Here is a 19,874-nt window from a genome sequence, read left to right on the forward strand (position 1 = left end):
TTTGTGCAAAAGAAACAAACAGTTACATCATAAATTTGAGAGATGGAGCATCCATGGACCGGTAGGACGGCAGGCAGGATTCTTTTCTACAGGTGGTCCACTCTTATGGTCAGCTCCAAGTGGCCCATGACGTCACGGAGGCTCTTCCTGCACCTTCTAGCCTTATAGAAAAGCCCCCTCTTTACCCCCCCTAACCGGCCCACCAACACCCCACCCCTCTGTAGAACAGTGGATACGTTTCAATGATTATGACTTAGGCATAGGTCCTGAGGAAGCAAAGTTTCTTTCCAAAAGCGGCTCTCACAAAGTTACTTTCTGCACAAAAGGATATATTTGTATATATTTAACTAACATGGGTTCATTATGAACAAGTAAGAATATTTTGGCTAACTATTGTTCTTTATGAACAACAAGTAAAAATATATTTGGTTAACTGCAAGCCAGAATACAAAATTCCAGAGTAAAATAAGAAAGTACAAAATTCCAGAGTAAAATAAGAAAGTACAAAATCCCAGAGTATTTGCCAACAAGGCAGTGGTTATATAGTATTTCTTCCCATGGTCCTCCATTGGCGCAAGCAATTCGAGGCACTCATCCAATGTGAAATTGAGCAGTGGGTCAACAGTCCCATTAAGTTCACAGTATATTTCAGGTTCTATGGGTTGGGGAGAGAAAGAGAAGTGAATTATCGGGGAGGGTAAAGACGGTGGAGGTGCTGGCAGCGGCTTGACCATGGCAATCACAGCAGGCCTTCCCAGCTCCGTCTTCGTTTTTGTTGTCTTCTTTGCTGCGGAGGAACATCGTCTCACGCACTCCCTGATTAGACTTTTAATACAAGTGATGACAACGATCACAGCTTTGAAGATCATGAGCCCGATGAACAACCAATGGATTATCCAAGCTCCCCAACTGCCAAATATTCCCATCAACCAAGATCCCATTGACCATCCCTTGTTAAAATTATGATATTTTGCACCTTCGGCCTTTATTTTGTTGGCCAAATTGTCGATTTATTCTGAATTATCTGGGATGTATGTGCAGCACTCTGCCCCGATGACCGAACAAGTCCCTCCCTTTTCTGCCAGCAGCATATCCAGGGCGATACGGTTTTGCATAACGGTTGTCCGTATAGCTACCAGCTCGGCACTTGTTTTGTGGAATCCTTCGCTGGTGGTGTTTGCCAGTTTCTCCAATGATGCTGCCAAATTAATAATTTCCCTTGCACTTTTGCCAGCTCCATAAAAAGGAAATGCAATCATAAAAAACCTCTCCACTTCTGAAATGGCTCTTTTCGATCTGGCCTGTGGCATAAATGGCGATTGGTCAGTGATCCGAATCCGGGGTAGTACAAATCCCAAATAGCACGACCCTGTCCATCCCACCAGTAGCCATGAGTACGCCTTATATCCACACACAAAATATGTACCATTCAGGGGTGCCTGTGGTTCGACGAGGTTATTTTCATCTATATTTACAGGTATGGTTGTCCCATTTATTCGTCCTTCAATGGTGACCGCCTCATTACCATGTCTAGCATAATGTTGGCATGTTGATTCTCCTAAGTAGGGTCCGCTGCCCTGTCTTCTAACGAGGCAAATTAGTCCAATTTGTTTGTGCATGAGTTGAAAATGTTGAGGGTACTTTTCTAATCTTTTCCCCTTCTTCAATCCGTCAAGGTTTGTTATTTTTATTGCTCTCGCCGGGCCCTGTATCACGACTCTCCGTTCAATAGTTCTGTACTTAGGGTAATACCAATGCTCAAAGCTCGTACAATTGTATCCCCCTTCTTCCCAGTTACTCCTTATTTCCGCTATTCTTTCTTTCACTGATGCTGGTGTCTTCTCTACTTTAGTTAAAATTGGCCTATCTTGCCTACGGACTAAGTACCCACACATGTCCTACCCCCTGGAGTGGAACTGCATACAAGGGTAATCCGTGTTTTGAGGAGTGTGGGAGGTGGGAGCATACCCAACATTCCCTTTTGTTCATTGTCCTTGCGAACTGTAGGGATAGTGCCAAGTAGGTGTTCAGTGGATGGTCGGTCAATTCTTTATGTAGGGTTATTCCTCGTCTCTTTCTTTTACCACCCCTTAAGTCTCCCTGATCTAATCCCTTACTCCCTTTTCCCATTATTGTAGTTCTCACATTATTAGTGATTCCTTCATCATCACGTTTACAGTCGGCATTGCGAATTACCCATATGCAAACTAGTGCACAAAAAATCGCGGTCGTGGTAAGATAGGTGTTGTTCATGTTGTCCCTGTCTCTGCTGGTATTGCAAGCTTACAATGTGTGGCGTGTATCCAAGCTGTCTTACCTTCGCACTTTACCGCAGTCGGAGTGGTCAGCAGTACCTGAAATGGTCCTTTCCACCGAGGTTCCAAGGCTGTTTTCCTTGTGAAGTGTTTTATCAGTACGTAGTCTCCTGGCTGGAAGGCATGGTACGGCTCGTCCACTGGTTCGGATAGGGCCTCTTTTACCCTTGTGTGTATCGCCCTTGCGATCCTGCAGAGCTGTTTACAAAATGTCAGCAAGTTCTCATCCATCATTGTAATATTCAGCTTATCCATGTTTGTGGGGGCAGTCACGGGCAGCTGCATTGGCCTTCCCATTAGTATTTCATGAGGGGATAACCCTGTTTTCCGGTTTACTGTTGATCGCATGCTCATTAGTGCCAAGGGTAATGCATCTGGCCATTTTAACCCCGTTTCCGTTATTATTTTTGCCAATTTGTTCTTTAAGATTCCGTTCTGCCGTTCTACAGCACCTGCTGACTGTGGGTGGTAAACACAATGAAATGCTTGTTTAATTCCCAGTGCTTTACATGCTGCCTGTGTCACTTCCCCCATGAAGTGTCCCCCCTGATCGTGGGACACCTTATAAGGGATGCCAAATCGGCAGAAAAAGTTTTTTAGCAGGTGCTTTACCACGGTAGCGGCATCAGCCTTTGCACATGGGTATGCCTCTACCCACTTGGTGAACATGTCTACCACTACCAAAACATTGCTGAACCCGCATGATGGAGGCATTTTTATGAAATATATTTGTAGGTGCACGAACGACCCCCAAGGGGCTGGGTGAGCTCCCAGTTCCCGTGTTTTTCCCTCTTTCTGTTGGTTATGCTGTTGACATACCTGGCAGCTTTTACAAACCCCTTCTGCTATTTTCCCAATTCCTGGTGCATACCAGGATTCTTGTACCTGTCTCACAGTCCCCCTCTTGCACACATGTCCATTCAGATGGGCCATGCATGCAAGCCATGGTAGGATCTCAGTAGGCGCTATGACCTTCCCTTTGTTTGACCATAGTCCGTCTTCATCCACTGTTCCTCCTGCAACTTGCCATTTGTTTCGATCATTTAGCGATGCTGCAGTTTGAATTGCAATAATATCTGACAAGCTATACTGATGCAGCTTAATTTGTTCCGTTAGTAGTCACGCTGGCATTACCGATGGGATAGGCAGGCCAGCCGCCTCCTTTGCAGCTTTATCCGCCTTGTCATTTCCTTTGTCTATATCCGTAGTCAGTTTCTGGTGTGCGCGGCATTTGATAACCGCAACTTCTGCTGGCGCCGAAATACTTTTTAACAGCTCAGAAACTAACTCACCATTTTTTATGGGTGTTCCAGCAGAGGTGAGAAACCCTCGCATTTTCCATATCGCACCTTTGTCATGTACTACACCAAAAGCATAATTAGAGTCAGTGTATATATTTACCCAGATATCGGCAGATAATTCACATGCCCTTATAAGGGCACACAACTCCGCCTGCTGGGCAGAAAAATGTGAAGGCAGGCGTATCGCTTCAATAACTTCACTGTCGGTGCACATGGCGTATCCTGCATGCCCCGAGCCGTCTTGGCCTCGATAGGCCGAACCATCGACAAACAAGGTGAGATCCGGTGTTCTAAGGGTTGATCCTTTAGATCTGGGCGCACAGTGGATACTTCTTGTATTGCCTCTGTGCAATTGTGAGGATCGCCGTCTTCTTAAGTTGGCAGCAAAGAAGCAGGATTAAGAACATTGCATCTCTCAACCTGTAGGTTCGGCTGGTGTAGGAGAGTCGTCTCATACTGCATCAGGCGCGTGTTGGTTAAATGTTGTGTTTGCTTTTGGGTTAATAAAGCCGCAACGCAGTGAGGTACCTTTAGAGTAAGAGGGTGACCCATTATGATCTCTGCCATGTGCTTAACTGCGTAGCTGGCTGCGGCCACTGCTTGCAAACAAAGGGGTAGGCTGCGTTCGGCTGGGTCCAGCCTTCGGCTGAAATATGCAATTGGTCGCTGGCGGTCGCCGTGGGATTGTGTCAGCACAGCCTGCGCAAATCCTTTAGTTTCGTGAGAATAAAGAAAAAATGGTTTCTCATAGTCTGGTAGGCCCAGGGCTGGCGCCATCGAGAGTGCTGTTTTTAGTTGGGTAAAACATTCCCCCATCTTCTCAGTCCACTCAATTACATTGGACTGTTTTTTGCCCATGACAACATACAGTTCCTTAGTCAGGATTGCATAATCGACGACCCACTGTCTACAATAGGTTGCCATACCTAGGAATCGCATCATCTCTTTCTTTGTGCGAGGGCGGGGCACTTCCACAATTGAAGTTATCCTTCCCTTGTCCAATTCCCTCTTTCCATGTGAAATGTGGTGTCCCAGATACTTAACCCTTTCCTGCACTAATTGCAGCTTGTCCTTATTTACCTTGTTGTCTTTCCTTGCCAATGCCTGTAGCAGGTGCAGCGTATCTGTTTCACACGCTGCTTTGTTTGGGGAGCAAATTAGCAAGTCATCCACATATTGTAGCAGCACTGATTTACCCTCGAGGACAATATCTTCCAAATCTTTATGCAAAGCACGTGAAAACAATGTGGGACTATCAGCGAACCCCTGTGGCAACACCGTCCATGTATATTGACGACCCTTGTATGTGAAGGCAAACAAAAACTGCGATTCCTTATCAATGGGCACGGAGAAAAATGCAGAACATAAATCAATGACAGTAAAATGGGTGGAGCTTGCAGGTATAGACGTTATCAACCCCTCTGCACTTGGTACCATGGGGTGGATACTTTGAATCACCTCATTTACTTCCCGTAAGTCCTGGACAAATCTCCACTTATTCTTCTGTCGCTTTTTCACTGGCAGTATAGGCGTGTTACATGGGCTTGAAACTTCTACAATTATACCTTGTTCCTTCAAGGATTCAATTACTGGTGCTATCCCGGCCTCAGCCTCTTTTCGGAGAGGGTATTGACGCACATTCGGCCAAGGCATTCCAGATTTGAGTTTAACCACTCGGGGCGTTGCCCCAATGATACGGCCCACATCATTGTCATGTCGGGTCCACAGTTCTTGCGGTACTTTTTCTATCAAACTTTCTTTGTTTCCTGTTTCATTTGCCATTTCCATCATCATCTCGCGCTTAGGTGGTAGGTTAACCTCCTCCACCAATCCTTGTAACATCTGTTCCTGAAAATCACAAATCCACCCTTCATCATTCGCTAGCTTCTGCACTTGCCAATGCAACACTGTTGTCGTGCAGGTCAATACTGCCCCCTGCAGGCGATGAACCATAAAACCCAAATCCTTCGGGTGATACCCCATTGCCGTAGTTATTGTCACATGCGAGGTCACTCCCGGCGGGTATTTTATTAATTGCCTTTGGGTTTCCATGAGCTTAACCTCCATTGCAACACCTTCCTTACCAATCATCAAACTGCAAATCAGTAAATCATTGTGTGTTTCCAGATGCGGAGCAATTTTCTCTGCAAATTCAACATCATTTCCATTCGCATCATAATAGATTGTACAATGTGGGGGATCATAGTAGGCGTGTGTCATTACTTGTGCATTGTCTAGCCACATTTGCATTTCCTTACTTTCGGCTAAGATTGCATTTAAACATATCAAAACATCACTAATCGGCTGTCTTGGCAGCCTCCACCAATAGACAACTGGGTGCGGTGTCATCAAAATCATCATTGCTGAATGTGTTTTATCCCGGGGAATATCGACAAAAACCCCTTTGTTTGTGCATGCTATTGTACATCCCAACTTACACAACAAGTCTCTGCCTAACAGATTCACCGGTGCAGTGGTTGTGAGAAGGAAAGCGTGTTTTTCCTGCAAAGGTCCACATCTTACTGGTAATTGTGTCGTTGCACTTAATGTCTGTATCTTGCCCCCTAACCCTACTACTTGTACATTAGCATTGGATTTTTCAACCCCTGGCAGCTCTTTGGCTGCAATGGTAGAGTGAGTGGCTCCCGTGTCAACTAAAAAGGAAAGTTTCTTACCTGAGACATCCAGAATGTAGGTCGGCTCTTCTGTTGGTGTTAATGTCAGCATCGCTCCTTGCACCACGAGGCCACCCACGGTCTGTCAATATGACCTACCATTCTGTGGGTGGTTTGATCCTCCTTCCTGCTGGAACCCCGATCGTCGTCTTTGGGGGCAATCCCTTTTCCAATGTCCTGGTTGTCCGCACTGGAAACATACTTGCGGCACTGTTGGTTGTACCTGCCCTTGGCCTGCTGCAGTTCTTGAGCGGGTCTGTGGTGGCGCTTGTGTCCAATTTTTGTTTCTTCCACTCCCTCTCTTGGGCCGTTCGTCCTGTGCTGCTGGTGGGGGTCGTTGCAGAACTCTCCTTAGTCGTCCCCATTGTCTGGCCACATCCTCTTCCGAGTTCTTCCTCCAGTTCCCACTTTCTCCAATCCTTATCATTTCTTTTTTCTACTGCTTTGTCTAACAACACCATCTGCAACACTTCGTCTTTAATTTTTGCCTTTGCGTTCTCCCTTTCTTCCGCTCGGTCCAAACATTGATCAGCCGCTATACAAATCTGACTTGCCTCTTTGCCCTGCCAACCTAACAGTACATACTTTAATTGCTTCCTAATTTGAGTTCTGAGCCCTTCCATTACGAAGTTTGTCAATGTTCGCTGCGGTATGTCTCCCTCAACTTGAAAACCCCCATATTGTAAGAGTGTCTGTATTAATCTATCCATGAATTCGGATACCCGTTCCCCTTGACGTTGCTTTGTTTCATAAATCTTATCCCAATCTAGTGCTGGCGGTCGCAACGCTGTTTCAATCTCATCATACAGGCGCCGTCGCTTACTTTGCCGATCTGCGTCGGTGCATTCTGCTGGTTCGTCCGCTGTCCATTCAGCACCTTCCCGAGCTTTCTTCCACACATATGGAGACAACACGGCTTGACATAACACCCCAATGTCGTTATGCGTGCAGCGGTGTGCCTCAACCCACTGCGATATTAATTCCTTTATTGCTCCTGCATTTCTTCCCTGATCTAACACTCTTTCCTTCATTGATCTTAATTCGCTTTCTTTAAACGGTCGGTACACTGACTGAGCTGGCATTAATCCTGACACCTCCGGAGTTACCTCTTGAACCGGGAAGGCAGAGGCTGTGGCCATCAACCCCGTACCTTCCAGGTTCGGATACAAACTTGGTGTGTTATTAACATATGCAGATGGATTACTTGCATTACTTCCCTGAGCTTCCTGCCCTTGTACCACCATTTCGGAAGCAGTTACAGGGGCGGGAGTAATCTCAATCCCTTGTTGTGGCAATTCTTTAACCTGTGTTTCTAATTCCAACAGTTAATGCTTTACCAAATTTCTAGCCACTTCACTTACTTGGAGGACCTCTTCCTCCCATAATTTGCAAGCTTCAAGGTCTGGCTCTGGTTCTAACTTATCACTTGTCCGTTGTTCTAATCAGCATGACAAGTTATCTATAATTTCTGCTCTTAAGGAACCCCATCTCGGGAATGGGTGTGCGTCCTGTTTTGTCCACTTATACCACAATGCCAATTGAGTACATGACTTAACTCCATATTTTTCATACATCATTCCCGCCACGGTATTCGTGGGCGGTGCATTTTTATCCGACTTTGGTTTCACAAGCTTATTCCCCATTTCCCTTGGTCCTTCCTCGAGTATTTCTTGGGTCGGGACAGTGTTTCCCGCCTGGGGGTGATCTCGGGCTGGGTCGGGCGTCTTTCACCTTTCCACGGACCCTCACACTCCCTGGCACACCTCCCGCACACTCAATCTCCCAACGGAATCTCCCGTTTGGACCCTGTCCCGAAGTGTTCTTGGGTTGCCCGTTCCTGGGTTTCCCTCAACCTCACAATGGACCCTTAACCCTCCCAGGGGTACCCCCTTTTGTTGTGTAAAAAAGCTCCTTCTCCCCCTTGTTCTTTTAAGATAAGGACAGATCACAAAGAGCAGCGAACTTGTATGCCCTGGTGCGAGAAAAGAGGAAGTTCTTCTTACCTTATCTTTAAGCCGGCCGGCTTCTGTCCTCCTTTGTCTCACCAGGGCAGTCTTGCTTTCCTCCTTGGTCCGTCTTATCCTGCCGACTACGCCAAATGTTGAGACCACGTTGCACCGCTGATTGAGATCGAGCGCTGTCCACACGTATGGTCTTGGTAGAGAAGAGCTTTAATTCACACCAAACATGTATACATGGAGAGATATAGAGAGACACAGAATACCCACAGTAGTCCAGTTCAATCTAACTCTCTCAGCTTGGCACTCTGGCTTGCCTTATATACAATTTGTCCTGCCCCTTGTGGGACCATCTGGTTTCAAGATTGGCCCAGCTCCCATCACTGCTTTCTATTGAGACTTTGTTTCCCAAAGATCAATTTCCTCCAAGGGGTAAAAGCCTGGTGCTGATTTCCTCCCTTTGGGGTCTAAAAGTCATCTGGTTTGGTCATTATCCGGCCAGGGAGTCAGGAAGACGGATTACTTTTTAAGAGCCTTTACCTTCCTATCCTTATTCCACTCCTTGGAAAGTGGAAGCAGCTGTTATGCTGTGTCAAATGGCACTGATTTACGATTGAGTTTCCTTCGGCTCGAGGCTTGTTTATGACTAAGCTTCCTTGGCTCAAGGTTGATTTACGATCGGGCTTCTCTTGGCTCAAGGTTTTACAAGGGCAATAAAAAGCCAGTTGCTCAGCCATGTCACACAGAAAGAGACTACATGCTTTGGCTTTTAACACAGCCAAGAACTGCAGCTGTTAAGAGTGCTCTATAATGAATGCCTTTGGCTCTTTCTTTTACTTTTGATTGTTAAAAAGTAATTCTGCTAACAAATGGCTATTCTCAGCTTGGGAGATATGCAATCTCTCAATATATATATGCATATATATATATATATATATATATATATATATATATATATATATATATATATATATATATATATATATATATATATATATATATATATAATGACCGTTTTTACAGCCATTTTTCCCTGCTGTGCAGGTGTTGGGCTTTTTCTTGAGGCAATGTTTTATGGCCGGATGCCCTTCCTGACGCCAACCCTGGTCGCCTCTTACGACACACAGGGATATGGTACACCTATTCTAACCGGGGCATACACCGGGACCAGTACACTGGTACTCATTTCGCCGACCTCGGAAGGATGACAGGCTGAGTCAACCATATATATATATATATATATATATATATATATATATATATATATATATATATATATATATATATATATATATATATATATATATATATATATATATATACACACACGTTTCATTTTTGCTTGTTCGGGTTTCTTCTGATGACTCCAATGCAGTACTGTTCCTGCAGTATTTGGTCTTCCATTTGATTTGAATTGAATATATTTTAATCCCATTCTGAATTCAATTGAATAATAATAAACATCATGGGTCAGGGTCAGGGTAATGTCAAAGCGGGGTTGCATCAAAGTGGGACGTCTTGATTACCATTCATCACTGCCAGCAGTTATAAAGTGGCAGTTGTAGTTATATCTGTTTTTAATTATGAAACACCAGCACACAAACACCACACAAAATACACGACACAAAACGACACCACACAAAACAAGTCCTGATGAAGTTCTTCAATATCTGATTGCTCTTTTTTGTTACACTTTGATTTCACCATCTAAGTTCTGATCTTTGTTTTGACATTGATTTCTGTTTACTCTCCAGCTTGAAAACGTGCTTTACAGCACCAATGGCATCGTGAAGTTGATCGCCTTTGGCCTGGCTGTATGTTTTCTACAAGGTCAAAAATTCAGTCAATGCTGTGGCACACCTGATTATATGGTGCCAGAGATCACAGATGAGCGCTATGAAGGTCCCCCAGTTGATGTGTGGGCACTTGGCGTCCTGTTGACAAAATTATTCCTTGGAGAAAAATTTGCCGGTGCTGACATTGTTCATGTGAGTATTATTTATAACTTGCAAATACAACCCTTCGCTTCGCTGACGGGATTATTAAGGGGGGAGGGGAAATAGGGATGGGAGGGAGAATGGAGGGAGGAGATGGAAGGGATGGAGGGAGGTTGGAGGTGAGGGGGAGGGAGAGAGGGGTGGGGGAGGGAGAGAGTGGGGTGACTGAGGAGGTGGAGGGAGAAAGAGAGAGGAGGGAGGGTGGGGGAAGGGGAGGCAGACGTGCAGTGGAGCATTAATTACGATTCATACTGTCTCATCGAAATGATTCTGCATAACATAACAGTGAAGATGGAAACAACACAAGAAAAAGACATCGTGCCGAGCAGGATACTTGCAAAATCGATCCCCTCCCCAAAGGTTGCATGGATACATCAAATTCTCCATTCATAAAGATTAAAATTGACATACTTAATCAAAGCTCAGGTCAATCGGATGAAAATTGATTATTTTTCAGATTGAAATTGATGCTTTTCGAAGTTTGAACTTGAATTGACCTTTGACCTTTTGACCTCAAAAACATTTGGTTTCCAAATTCAGTGAGGCAATTTCTGCTGAATTTTCACCTTAATCTGATGAAAATTGATGATTTTTCAGATAAAAATTGATGATTTCAGAAGTTTGATCTTTGACCTCAAAAATAGTTGGATTCCCACTCAGGTCAGGTCAGGTATGGGAGCATGTGCCAGAACAGCACGTCGCTGTGTCCACTTTCCGCCGGTATTCCAGGGGCCTCCGTCTGGCCATCCCCCAGGCAGATGCCAGGCCCATCCCCATCTCCTTGAGATGATGGTCAACCTGTTGCAACCATGAGGCACGTGGTCGACCCACTGGCCTCCTCCACTCATGAGACTCCCTCGCTGAGAGAATCTGGTGAGCAGGATCAGAGTCAGGAAAACGAGCCACATGTCCATACAGCCGCAACTGACGCTCACGGACTATGCAGGTAACAAATCTCATCCGAGTCTCTCTTAGCAACCGCTCGTTGGACACAAAATCCAACCAGCGATAGCCAAGGATTCTCCGAAGAGACCTGGTACCAAAGGAATTAAGTCTCCGTCTCAGATCCTTGGTCAGAGTCCAAGTCTCGCACCCATAGAGCAAGACTGGAAGTACCAAGGACCTGAAGACTCGGACTTTCGTCCTCCCGCACAGGTACCGGCAGCGCCACACCCCATGATCCAGTGAATCTATGACTCCCCAGGCCCGACCCAGACGTCTATTGGCCTCTGACTCGCAGCCAGCAGAGACATGAATATCACTGCCAAGGTAAGTGAATCTCTCCACGACCTCAACATCCTCACCACAAACAGACACAGACAGGACAGCAGCATCCAAGATGTCACCGAAAGCCTGGATCTTAGTTTTGACCCAAGAAACCCGTAATCCCAATGGCTCCGACTCCTCATTCAGCACCTCGAGGGCCCCCAAGAGGATGTCTAAAGTCTCCGCAAAGATGACTGCATCATCTGCAAAGTCAAGGTCCGAGATCTTGACATTCCCAAATGACGCACCGCAACTTGATCTCTCCGACATCCTCCCTAGAATCCAGTCCATACAAGTGCTGAAAAGTGTGGGGGCAAGTACACATCCCTGACGAACTCCAGTAACAACTGGAAATAAGTCAGAGATGGTACCACCACACTTCACAGCACTCTCAGTACCAGAGTAGAGTTCAGACATCAGATCGATCAGTTTTGGTGGCACCCCACGAAGACCAAGAATCCTCCAGAGGACATCCCGATTCACTGAATCGAATGCTTTACAGAGATCAACATAGGCTGCAAGCAGCCCCTGCCGAAACTCTCGTCTACGTTCGGTGAGGACACGAAGTGCAAGGATACGGTCGATCGTTGACCTCTTTGGTGTAAAGCCTGACTGTTCTGGACGCTGGTGCTCAAGCAGATGGTGGCAAACCCTATCGAGAATTATCCGAGCAAAGACCTTGCCCGGCACTGAGAGCAGCGTCACCCCTCGGTAGTTGTTGCAGTCTTGGCGATCACCCTTCCCTTTCCAGAGAGGGACAACAAGGCCCCTCTTCCAGTCAGTTGGGATGATGCCTGTGTTCCAGGCAGAGCACAAAACTGCATGCAACGACACGAGTGCAGCATTTCCACCAGCCTTGAGAAGTTCGGCATGATTGCCACAGATCCCTGGAGCTTTGCCCCGTTTCAAATGGTTCACCGCAGCCCGTGTTTCCACAAGCGTAGGTGGACCACAGTTGATTCGAGGGTCAGCAACAGGGATTGTAACACCCTTGACGTCCAACTCGACAGTTGGGGGATCAGCCTGGTACAACCGCTCAAAGTAACCGGCCCAGTGGGCCTTCACTTCAGACTCCTCTGTCAAGAGCCTACCACTCTCTGCTCGAACTGTAGTGCTCCGAGGGATGGGCTTGGATGAACGTAATGCGCGAATTCCCCTGTAAGCGGGACGAGAATCACCTGTCCACAGGTGATGCTCTACCGCCTCACAGATTCCTCGCACATAGGCCTCCTTGTCCACCCTCAGTGCATGTACAGTTTTACGCCTCAGCTCCCTGAACAGCTCAGCTCTGCCATTCAGCCTGGCCCTGCGACTCTGGTCAATGGTATCCAGTGTCCCTTGAGAGACAAAATTCTTCTTTGCCCTGCGGTGAGCTCCAAGGCATCCACCGGCAACATCAAGGACGGTGGTCTTGAAGGCGCTCCACAACTCTTCAGGACCCCCCAAAGCACCCAGACCCCCAAGTGTCCACTCAGCCTGTTCGCAAACTCCTCAGCTACTCTCTCATCCCTGAGCTTGGCAACATCCAGCCTCGGCTGGGATGGTACCATTCTCCAGGATTTAAGGTGCAGCTTTAGAGTTGCTACAACAAGCCTGTGGTCAGTATTGAGGAACTGAGCACTCCGGTAGACCCTGCAGTTCTGGATCATCCTCCAACGACCGTCAATGAGGACATGGTCAATCTCCTTTGCCACACCGCCAGCATTGGAATACCAAGTCCAGCGATGAGCTTGTGGGCGCTGAAACCATGAACCAGCCACCCTAAGTCCATGACTTCTTGCAAAGTCAAGGAACTTAGTGCCATTCTGGTTCATAGTTCCTGACCCATGGGGACCAACACACACCTCATAACCGTCCCTATCAGTTCCAGTCGATGCATTGAAATCCCCCAAGACTAGAAGTGTATCTCGTCTGGGGCACTGATCAACCACAGACTCGAGTGTGGCGTAGAATGCATCCTTCACGGTGAGATCACTCGCCTCAGTCGGAGCATAAACAGAGACCAGGGAAATGACACCTAAGGAGTGACGAATCCTTAATCTCATAATACGCTCGTTGACCGGTGTTACCTCAATTATCATTGGGGTCAGCTTATTGGACACAGCTACAGCAACTCCTTGGGTATGGTAACCATCAGAGCGACCAGACCAATAGTAGGTGTAACCACCCACCATTATCTCTCCGCAATCCGGTCTCCGAACCTCAGAGAGAGCTGCAATCCCGATGTCCAAACGCTTGAGCTCAGATGATAACAGAGACAGGTGATCATCCTCTCTTAGGGATAGGACATTCCAGGCACCCACCCGAAGGGACCGCCTCAGGTTAACCCAAGGAGACCGCCGTCTGGTGGACGACACCTCAGCACCACTCCGACACACTCTCCCGCAATCTGACCCAGGGATGTTACCCCGTGGTTTCCCTCCTATCAAAGATTGGGGGTCCCGAAGGCTTTGCCCCAATCCCGTCATCCGGTGAGCTGCCCTGCGAAGGGAAGCTGCACAGGAGGTACTCCCACGGAGTGGGTTTTCAGATTTTTTTGCGTTTTTGCGTTTTGCGGAATGAAGGGGTTTTACGGTGGCCGGAGTGCAAATCCTGCCACCAACCTCCTAATAAGAAGTAACCCAACTGCAGGAGGACGTCCGCAGACACAGTTGGGCACTAGATATGGATGGCCGTTGGCTCACAAGGAGCTTCTCCGCCCTTTGACAGGTTTTGTTTGATAAAAATTGATGATTTCAGAAGTTTGACCTTTGACCTCAAAATAGTTGGATTCCCACTCCAGTGACCCATTATGCAAATCTTGTTCAAATTTCAAGTCAATCGGATAAAAAATGACTATTTTAGAAATCTGACCTCAAGATGACCTTTGACCTCAAAATAAATCGGCTTTTCAGTTGAGACTACCTCTACAACTGGGTAAAGTTTCATGACGATCGGTTTATAATTGTGACCTGTCAGTGATAAATAGACAGACAGCCAGAATAACAAAATCGACTGACCGATATACTTGAAAAATCTTTGATTTTGCAAGTAATAATGTCTGAAATCCATTTTCTACAAGTAATAATATAAATACCGCCCAGAGACAAACACTGCCAGGACATGTCCAGAGATAACACCGTCGGAGACAAACACGGACATGCCCGAAGATAAACATCGCCCGGACATAAACACCGCCTGGACACGTCTGAAGAAAAACACCGTGATGCACCCAGACATGTCCAGAGACAGACAGAGGAGGAGGAGATTGGGACCATACTCTGTGCGAAGCGTTGGTGCTGCTTTAGCAGTCTCCTTGGCTATTGGGTACAATCCTGGATGGGTCGCCACTCCGACACAGTGTGCCAGCATGCTGGCACTCATTTTTCCGACCCCGGCCGAGTTAACCCCACCTGGTATTAATTCAACAGCTGAGCAGGATTTGAACTCAGGATCCGAGGATCCAAAGCCCACCACCCGAACCATTAAGCCAACACCAGGCATACAGGCTATCTGTACAGACCAGTACAATGCAGATATGTTCAGGATATTGAGCCGAGGTCGGAGCTCGTTTCATTTACGTATGTTGGAAGCAACCTTCATCCTTACCACCGATCCAATACTATATCGTCAAAAGGAATCTGTATGATCTCTGTGTCTCTTTCAGCATGGAAAGATCAAGGGAAGTATGGTAACAAATGGTGAATGGACCTTCGGGGAAACCCATCCCCCCTCTCTCCAGGATGTGGTTGCAAACATCAATCATCGACGAACTCTGCTCCAGCCAATCGGAGCTCAAGGTGAAGATGATGAGTCGACCAATGGGCGTTTGGATTAACTGTGATGTCATTACGGTTGAACCAATCAGCGTCTACCTTATTGAGACCTGCGGATAAAGCACACGCCTTCACTTCCTTCTTCACTTGCTGCGATTTTTACCCTGAAGATTGCAGCATGAAAAGCTTCAGTCACTATTATGTCGTGTTTGTTTGTCCATCAACGTTTGTCCATCGTATTATGTCCATCAACAACATGTGCAAAGCACCATGCATCCGTTAACCTTTCTCAAGAGTGATGAACATGACCACAACATTCCTCGAAATACCCAAAGGTGGGGGTGGGCTCAGTTGGACAGCCAATCAACGCACGTATCATGTCACTCACGCATTATGACCATTCACAAATTGAAAAACCACTAGCACATCAACGGATCAAAGAACACACTCCTGTATACCAATTAGGTTGCACCAAACAACATTTCAGATAACATCAGCAAATTATAATCGGTCACTGTCATTGCAAGTAAACACGGTCAGAAGTGATCAAGCATAAATTCACAACAGTGCAAATGTGGCCATGTGCGGAAAATAAGTTGGAGGGGGGGGGGGTGAGTCCGAACAGCCGTGATGACGGACTACGTGGACTCCCCATGCAATGTCTGGGATTCCCTGATGTGTTTATGCAAGAGAGGTCGAAACGCGAAAGGTAAATCCACCACCTCCTGCGTGATCAATGTGACTGTTTCCTCTGCATGCCAAGCCTCCAGAATCCGTATTCTGTTCCTGTTCGGGGTTGAACCCAAAGTGCCTACCCTATCCCAAAAAGTTGTGTGTACTGCCTTGAGCCCATGTTTGGCAATGGCAGACCTGTTGGGATAATTGCACTCGAAGGCCTTGTGGTGTTCAGCAATACGCTGGTTTAAGGTCCTCCCGTCTCTCCCACATACTCGGCTCCACAACCACAGGGTATCGCATACACCACCCCCGCCCTGTCCTTCCTCGGTAGCTTGTCCTTTACCCTCATAAGGGCTTTCTTGAGAGTGAAGACCGGTTTTAAACTTACTCTCAATCCTGCCATTTTCAATACTCTGCTGTTCCTCTGTGATACACCCGTTATGAAAGGAAGAACACAAAGCCCTCTGGGTTGTTCTTTCGGTCCCACTCTGTTGTGTGGGCCATGTCGGATCGTTCTCCTTCTTGGTAGCAAGCTGTCTGGGTAATCTTTAGCCCTCAAAACCTTTTGAAGATGGTCCGACTCTCTCAACTTGTATTAGATGGAGGATGGTATCTCACATGATCTTTTTAAGAAGCTGTGTACCACAGAACTTTTGTGCTCCAATGGATAACAGGAATCAAAGTGGAGGTAACAGTCGGTGTGTGTGGGCTTTCTATACACTGTGACCTTCAGGGTTCCTTTGGAAGAGGTGGATCATCTTCACACCATGTGTGCCAAGGAAGGACTTTGCATGACGGAAGATGCACAGTCGGTGACTGGCTTTGGAGGCCAGCTTGGAAATGTGGCTCTCCCAGGAAAGATCATGGCAGACAATAAGGCCCAAAAGCTTCAATGAAAGGACTTCTTTAAGAGGATTGTTGAGAAAGTAGATGGAGGGGTTCAGATGGTCCTTTCAGAGAGACATTGTGAGGGTATGAGATTTGTCAGGATTGAATGACATGTTCCAAGTGTTGGACCAGCTTGTGCTTTTATCCAGGTCTCCAGAGAGTGAAGAGGCTGCTGCCTGCTGATCAGAGGGATGACAGATGGTACTGCAGAGGGTGGAGTCATCAGCAAAGAGATAAAGAGGATTTTTCAGAGAGTTGAAGAGATCATTGATGAAAACCAGAAAAGCACCGGGCCAAGAACACTGCCTTGAGGAACTCCAGCCTGGACAGGAAGAGGGAATGAGAGAATTCCATTGAGGGCCACATGTTGACTGCGACGGGAGAGGAAGTCTTCGAGCCATTAGTGGAGATTGCCTTGGATGCCATAAAAAGAGAGTTCGGTGAGCAGGGCAGGGTGCCAGACCGTATCAAAACCTTGTGATATGTCTAGGGAGATGGCTCTGATCTCATGTCTGGCATTGAGGACCTCTGTCCATTGTTAGGAAAGCAGAAGCAGCATGTCCACGGTGGAGTGACCTGGTCTGAATCCAAATTGATGATCGAAAATCAAGGCAGAGGAGAAGGGGAAGGCTTTAATGTCTGAAGCGATGATGGATTCTATGACCTTGCTGATGATTGGGAGGTGGCTGATTGGTCTGTCATTGCAGGGCTCTGTTTTTGCACCTTTTTATGCAGAGCAGGAATGTTACTGATTTCCAAACTGATGTCAGAAGACCTTGAGCAAATGAGAGGGTGACTAGAACAGAGAGAGGGTGAGCAAGAGCAGCAGAGTAGGTTTTTCGAACACGTGGGCTGATGCTGTCTGAACCGGTTACAGAATCTGAGTTGAGATTTGGAAGCAAAATCTCCACCTTGTTGGGAGGACACAAGTCTAGGAACAGCTGGGTGTGACTGAGTAAGGTGGGTGTAGAAAGTGATGGGTTTGGGACACAATATTGTGAAGGAAGCACAGAGTTTAGGTATTCAGCCTTTTTGTTTCAGTGTCAGCTGTGCAGCCATTTGAGGTAAGGGAGTGGATGGAGGGGGGACATACACCAGAAACAGACTTCATCAGATGCCACCAGGATTTGGAGGAGGGTGACCGGTTTAAGAGCTCAGACTGGAGATGAGGAAGATGTTGTTTCCTGGCTCCCCTGAGGGTTGACACACTTGTTCTGAGCTTTGTGGAAGGAAATGAGATTGCCTTCAGTTGGATTTGCCTTCTGTGAGGCGAAGGCAAGTTATTTCAGGACAACTGCCTCGCCACAAGCTTCAGCTTACCAAGGGCGGGAGGAAGTGTATGACAATTGAAAACGGGATCGGATGAATCTGTGCATGAATTTCATGCCGGTTGGCCTGAGTGAAATGCCAGACTCGAAGGCGCTGAGGTGGTTCTCTAATAACAGCCAGATAAATGCCCACTTTGACATAGTGGGGCAGATAACAGCAATTTTGACAGGAATCGTGCAAATGATGATACAAGCATCAAATTTGGCACATTTGTTCTCCAGGGGATTCTAATCAAATCTTCCTGATTGGCCATTTGAAAATCCAAGATGGCGGCCATTTTTCAAGATGGCCGCCAAGTTAGCCTCCCGAAGTTGACTTTTTGTTTAGAAGTATTTGTAGTTGTCCAATTTGCATGATCTAGGTGTGGATCCCTACATCTTCAAGCCTGCTGGAGTGGATTTTCCTGTTTTTAAAGCCCCCTGACACACTGTTTCTAATTTTGCACCACTTCAATGATTATCATATGAAGCTAAGGCCTTTCTGCAACCGGGCCCTGGCTCGTAAATGTTCAAAGTTATGCATACCATGCGAATGTTCCTCCAGCTGCTACTGTCCACATATGCAGCTGCAGAGTGCTGTGCAGGGGAACCCTGACTGAAAGCACTTGCATCTCCGGTTGCAACCTTTCTTACAGGAACACTTGGTCAGTTCCTGACAGCTGGCTGCAATAGGGGGGTAGTGTTGTCCAACATATCTGCCACGTCTCTCCTTTCTGTGTCCATCCCCATTCACCGGGACTGCCCGTGTCTGGACTGGAGATGGTTGCCTGGTCCCAGATGATCCCAGCCTGATAGGCCGCATGCTTTGCAAGTTGTCTGAGGGCAGCCTGTGCTGGTGGAATTGAGTTGTACGGCCTCTGCTTGCGGGCAAAGAGATCCAGTCTTGCTCCATCCACACCAGTGGCTGCGCTTGATCTGGCATACATGAGGACAACGAATCTCTCCAGCCTCTGCAGGTCAAGATCACGAATCAATGTTGGATGCTGGCTGAGATTGGTGAATGTTTCAGAAACATCATCAAAGACGTTCCGATCTGCCACGCAGTTTTCTTCCCTTTACCGCAGAAGGCACACACGACGTCATATCCAGTGAACGCATGGAAGTATCTGATCCCTCTAGCTTTCTCAGGCCCTATTGCAGAAACTACCTCATGGACTGGAATCCATCGTGCCTTGGCTCCTTGGCCAAAGGCAATCCACATGTTCTCAAGACCTAGTTCCTGTAAGGATGGCAGTACAAATATTGCTATGACTAGTACATCCGTGTCATTAGCCTTAAAGATAATGGACTTGTTACCATCCGTCGTTGCATCCCTGACGTGTACAAATATTTGAGTGTCAGCTTCTTCATGACAACATGGAGACACAGCATCCAGTGACTTCCTTGTGTTGCTAATGGCATCTTCTCCTTTTGTGACAATGACTGTGCTTGTCGTCTGTGCTTCACACATCTTTTCCGCAAGGAAGTGAAACAGCTCAGTCTTGTTGCTGTCATCTCGAAGAAAGCTTCTCCAGTTACCGGGGGTCTTACTGGTTCCTGTCACCCTTCTTCTGATTCCTTGCCCCCTTTTCGACCTTGCCTCGGACTTCAGACTTGACTTCTTGTACATATCAAACACTACGTCCACCCTCTCGTACCTGGCACCATAGGATTCCACCTTTGGGATTATGTCTTCTTTAGCATAGTCATCAAATATCTTTGAAGTCCGTGGAG

The 19,874-nt window shown here is 46.9% G+C and overlaps 1 protein-coding gene and 1 long non-coding RNA gene across 2 annotated transcripts in view; one reads left to right on the forward strand and one right to left on the reverse strand.

The window, feature by feature from the left end:
- The window catches only part of LOC147010523 (uncharacterized), a 119,032-nt gene that overhangs the window by 83,366 nt on the left and 15,792 nt on the right, over positions 1-19,874 (forward strand). The window contains exon 18 of the mRNA XM_085860383.1: positions 10,004-10,237. Within this exon, the coding sequence (XP_085716509.1) occupies positions 10,004-10,237 (234 nt within the window). The remainder of the gene's footprint in view (positions 1-10,003; positions 10,238-19,874) is intronic.
- LOC147010524 (uncharacterized) lies at positions 1,126-8,746 on the reverse strand. Its single transcript, XR_015052413.1, has 2 exons — positions 8,295-8,746; positions 1,126-2,513 (listed from the first exon to the last, which is right to left on the reverse strand). It is a non-coding gene; the product is annotated as an uncharacterized LOC147010524 (long non-coding RNA).

The sequence above is a fragment of the Eptatretus burgeri genome, chromosome 16 (genome assembly GCF_056783735.1).
Source record: "Eptatretus burgeri isolate ZD-2024b chromosome 16, Ebu_testis_v1, whole genome shotgun sequence".
Taxonomy (NCBI): Eukaryota; Metazoa; Chordata; class Myxini; order Myxiniformes; family Myxinidae; genus Eptatretus; species Eptatretus burgeri.